Genomic DNA, 5000 nt, shown 5'->3' on the forward strand with positions numbered 1-5000 from the left:
TGGTACACACTGCTGCGACTGAGCGTCGGTGGGGGGGGGGGGGTGCGGTGAGGGGGGAGTGGGATGTTTGTGGATGTGGGGCCTGTCAAGCTGGTTGGGGGGGGGCGCTGTGTTGTCCCTGGATGGTGTCAAGCTTCTCGAGTGCTGTTGGAGCTGCCCCCATCCAGGGCAAGTGGGGGAGTATTCCATCGCCCTCCTGACTTGTGGGACAGGCTTTGTTGGGGAGGGGGTGTGTCAGGAGGGGAGTTACTCGCTGCAGGATTCCTGATTGGGGGGGTTTGACGCTTACGGGGGTTATAAAATGGGCAGAAAAGTGGACGCCTGATCAGTCACAATCGTATTAAATGGGCAGAGGGGCGAAAATCCCATCTCCATAAATGGGCCTGGAACGCTCAGTCACGGTGCAGGGCCTAGGTACAGCCTGAAGCCTAGGCCAAGGGCCTGAATGGCCGCCTCCAGCTCCTACCCCTGATGGTTTGATGGTCCAACTCAGGGCCTGGGGAGATGGGACCACAGGAACGACCATCTGAATAACCCCTCGCCTCTTCACTTCACTGGGCTCTCGCTGTCGGATCGCAGCTTGGCGATGAAGCCTGAGAAACCCCCATTTTTGTTTGGGCAATGTCGGTTTGGTTGGAGTTGGAAGCGAATGCTCCCACCGGCTCTTAAACGCAAGTGGCGCTGCAGTTTCCTGCGACAAATAGGAAAATAAACGGAGATCCCAGAAATGGGACCAGCTTACATTGACCTGTACCATGAAAGCATGCATCTGTGACAAGACTGATAAAGGCCGACATTTCCCTTGCGAAGGATTCGCTGACTTTTTTAGCCACTGGAGAAAAAAATCCACACTTTGTGGTCTCGCGCTGGAGTTATTGCGTTCCGAAGCGCCCCTTCCCCCTGGCACGACCGAACGCCCTCTCCACGCCTACCATGCCAGTCCCCTTTCGCGTCTGGCAATCAGATCCCAAACCTCCAGGAGAGTACAGGCCTAAGGCAGCTCCATCTCTTCCCATTCGCGAACCTTCGCTGCATTTATATAGTTTGCTTTGTGACAGCTGCTCATTTCGTCACCAACTCAGATTACTGGATAGGATGCTTTCCGCGAAGCATCGATGCAAAAATAAATTGGCGGGAGCGGTCTCGTTGAAAATCCGTCCCCTTTGCAACCACACCATCGGTTCTGCGTCCATTTATCGAACAGAAAGAGCTCTTAACTCTCGCTGTCGATTGGTTGGTCGAGGCTCGAGATAGAACGGGGTTGGGGGAGGGAGGAAAACATTTCGCGATGACCAGCAATCTGTTTGCTTCTCTTCTCCAGTCCCCCGTTCGACAGTCACACCCCCCGAATCTCCCCCGACGAGTGAAGCACTCGGCACATCCTACTCCATCAGTGGACTGCTTGGGATCGTACAGACCAGCAACGACAAGAGGAAACGGGCAGAAGGTAGGGGGAACCTGAGAGAAGGCAGGTGGGAAACCCAGACTGTGGTCAAATGAATCCGACAGGATTCTTCCACAATTCCCACAGTCGGACATACGATTGCTGCGAAACGTCTCATAGAATCACTGCAGTGCGGAAGCGCGCCATTCGGCCCATCCACACTGACCCTCGGAAGAGAATCCCACCCCAACCCTGTAACATAGCATTTCCCAGGTCGAAACCTGCACATCCCTGGGCACTATGGGTAATTTAGCGTGACCAATACACCCTAACCCTCACATCCCTGGGCACTATGGGTAATTTAGCATGGCCAATCCACCCTAACCTGCACATCCCTGGGCACTATGGGTAATTTAGCACACACAATCCACCCTAACCTACACATCCCTGGGCACTTTGGGTAATTTAGCACAGCCAATCCACCCTAACCCTCACATCCCTGGGCACTATGGGTAATTTAGCACGGCCAATCCACCCTAACCTGCACATCCCTGGGCACTATGGGTAATTTAGCACGGCCAATCCACCCTAACATGCACATCCCTGGGCACTATGGGTAATTTAGCACGGCCAATCCACCCTAACCTGCACATCCCTGGGCACTATGGGTAATTTAGCACGGCCAATCCACCCTAACCTGCACATCCCTGGGCACTATGGGTAATTTAGCACGGACAATCCACCCTAACCTGCACATCCCTGGGCACTATGGGTAATTTAGCACGGCCAATCCACCCTAACCTGCACATCCCTGGGCACTATGGGTAATTTAGCTCGGCCAATCCATCCTAACCCGCACACCTTTGGACTGTGGGAGGAAACCGGACCTCTCGGAGGAAACCCCATGCAGACACAATGGGTGGAGGGGGCGCGCCTACATGCTGACTGCACACAGACAGTCCCCCCTCCCCCTTGGCTGGAATCGAACCCAGGTCCCTGGGCGTCTCCTTTGGTTACTTTCCAAAGTCAAGAATGTGGCTAAACTGTGTGTCATCTTCGGGGCATTTCAGGACTGAGATTGACCTTCTGGATTATTCTGCCATTCTCTGTGCATAAATAACATCCCCCCCCCCCCCCCCGCCCAGCTCCTGTCGCTGCGGCAACAAGTGGGTTTGTTCACGGTCTTGTGATTTTATTTTCAGACGTTTCACCTCAATGGTTTATGGGTGTGTTTACGTCGCCAGTGGCGGCCCTGGGAGATGAGACGAAACTATGGGTGGAGTCTTATCTGGGGTGGGGGAGGTGGCGGGCGGTGAAGGGGATGGGGCCGTCCATTGTCCAAGTGGCAGAAATGGATGAGAAGTTGGGTGTGTCTGATCTGATCTCCAGGGTGGGGGTGGGGGGGGGCGTTACAGGGCCCGACCCCACAACTCCGCGGAGATTTGGCATCTGTTTCCTGGATTTCTCCACCACCACTGCGCCCACCCCCCCCCCACCCCCCCAATGTGACACTCCCACTACCAAGATGGCAGCTCACTGAACGATGCATTCGGGCAAAAGTGGGCGCTCCCTTTCTACAGGGCCAGGCCGCTTCCCGGAGGACGCCAGCTTGCTGTGTCAGCGCCAGCCTGCCCGCACTCGCGGTTGCCCCGCCCGGCGTCCTCTCACCTGCCAGGCCAAAGTGGCGACAAACTCCCGTCGCGGTGGCTGACCACAGACCTTTGCCTCCCCTCCCCGCAGGCGTGGGGGACGGCTGCGAGGCAAAATGCGGCGCTCCCCGCAAGCAGATGAGGACGGAGACCTACCCCCGGCGACTCAAGGGCCCGGAGCCTACCTTCGACAGGCCGCGCTACGCTGAGGCCTACTCGGACACCAAAGGTGACCAGGTGAGCAGGTTTAAGGTGTGGAGTTTAGGAACAGGGAGGTTTGGCTGGGAACTGTATATAAAACATCGGTTAGGCAACACAGCGAGACTATTGTGTACAAGTTCTGGAATCCCCATTATCGGAGGGATGTGATAGCACTGGAAGAGGGGGCAGAGGGAGATTTACCAGGATGTTGCCTCGTCGGGGCTGGAGAGTTTCAGTTCTTGGAAAGAGATTGGGACAGAGTGAGGGGTTGTTTTCCTTGGAGCATGGGATTGAGAGGGGAGGTGTGACTGAGATGGATAAAATGATGAGGGGTATCGATAGGGTAGACAGGAAGGAACTTGTCCCCTTGATGGGGGATGAATGCCTGGACAGTGGGGGTGCATAGGTTTAAGGGAAGAGGGGCAGGAGGTTTTGAGGGGGTCCTCAGGGAAAATGCTTTCCCCCCAGAGGCTGGTGGGGAATCTGGAACTCACTGCCCGTAAGGGTGGGAGAGGCAGGAACCCGCATCCCACTGAAGAAGGATGTAGATGGGTACTCACCATGTTGTGGGGCCAAGTGCCGGGTGACGGGGATTGGAATAGCGAGGCGGTGGGCACGGACTGGAGGGGCCGAAGGGTGTTCTTTTCTGAGCTGAAGACTTCTACGACTCTGTCACAAACAGCCAAGAATATTGCAGAACACCTGGGAGTGGTATCCAGCATGAATTCCAAAAGATTCATTGCAAAACATAAGCCTGGCAGCTTCATTTAGTGTTGACGCAGTGCGATGCCGGAGGAACACAGCAGGCCAGGCAGTGTCAGAGGAGCAGGTCTGGGCCCTTTGCTTAATTTAACCAAGAAAGTACAGTAACTGGGGTGTGGCTTCTCACTTCTGTTGATTACAATGGATGATTGATGGTGAGGGATTGTTACGGCGGGGTGGGTTAAATCTTTAGAATATAGAAATTGGACTGATAGGTCACAGAGGACCACAGGAAAACACCCTTCGGCCCATCACTTTCATGCTGGTCACAGACGACCACCTCAATCAGGTGGATATGAAAGACTTTGTAAAATGAAATCCCTTCAAAACGTCAAATTATTTCATGTTGGCATCTTTGGCGAGGCCCTGTCTCTCATTGCTGTTGGCCTGACCCTCATTTCAGGGGCAGTACAAGAGCCAACAGAGTTAGTGGCAGGTGCCAACCCCTTTGCTGTGGGTATGGAGTCACTGCCAATCTGGGTAAGGATGGCACATTCCCTTCTGGAAATCCTGTGGGTTAGGTAAAGCGGGTGGAGGGGGGTGTATTTCTATTCTTGGCGGTTTTGGGGAGTCTCACAGTGCCCGTTACTCAGACCAGGGATACACGGGCTCTAATGCCCGGGCACTGGTTCTGACACGTCCCCAGGAATGGAGGTGTGGCCATTGGCCAACAATTCGGGGCCTCCATGGTGAAGCCCAAACCTCGAGGGCCTGAAGAAGCGGGAACACTGGCGCGCCTCTCCAAACCACAATCTCACGGCATTCTCTGTTCCTTGTCGCAGGCCCCTCTGTACCCACTGGCATCACTGGGCAGTGGGATCGAAGAAGACAAGCAAGACTTGACCCCTCCGTCCACCCAGGTTGGCAGGGGTGTTCCTCAGGCCTACTCGGTGGTAACAGGTGAGCGGCTCTGAACTGTGGAATTCTGGGAGCAAACACTGCCCAGACCAAGCAGTGTGGCAGCTGAGAGCATGCCAACACAGGGCCAGACCCACTCTTTTCTG

The 5000-nt window shown here is 55.1% G+C and overlaps 1 protein-coding gene across 2 annotated transcripts in view; it reads left to right on the forward strand.

The window, feature by feature from the left end:
* The window catches only part of LOC132206647 (paired box protein Pax-8-like), a 57263-nt gene that overhangs the window by 41979 nt on the left and 10284 nt on the right, over positions 1 to 5000 (forward strand). For both annotated transcript variants that reach the window (XM_059641138.1, XM_059641137.1), the window contains exons 6-8: positions 1322 to 1447; positions 3125 to 3270; positions 4779 to 4896. In XM_059641138.1, the coding sequence (XP_059497121.1) occupies positions 1322 to 1447; positions 3125 to 3270; positions 4779 to 4896 (390 nt within the window). The remainder of the gene's footprint in view (positions 1 to 1321; positions 1448 to 3124; positions 3271 to 4778; positions 4897 to 5000) is intronic.

This window comes from Stegostoma tigrinum, chromosome 40 (assembly GCF_030684315.1).
Source record: "Stegostoma tigrinum isolate sSteTig4 chromosome 40, sSteTig4.hap1, whole genome shotgun sequence".
Lineage (NCBI taxonomy): Eukaryota > Metazoa > Chordata > Chondrichthyes > Orectolobiformes > Stegostomatidae > Stegostoma > Stegostoma tigrinum.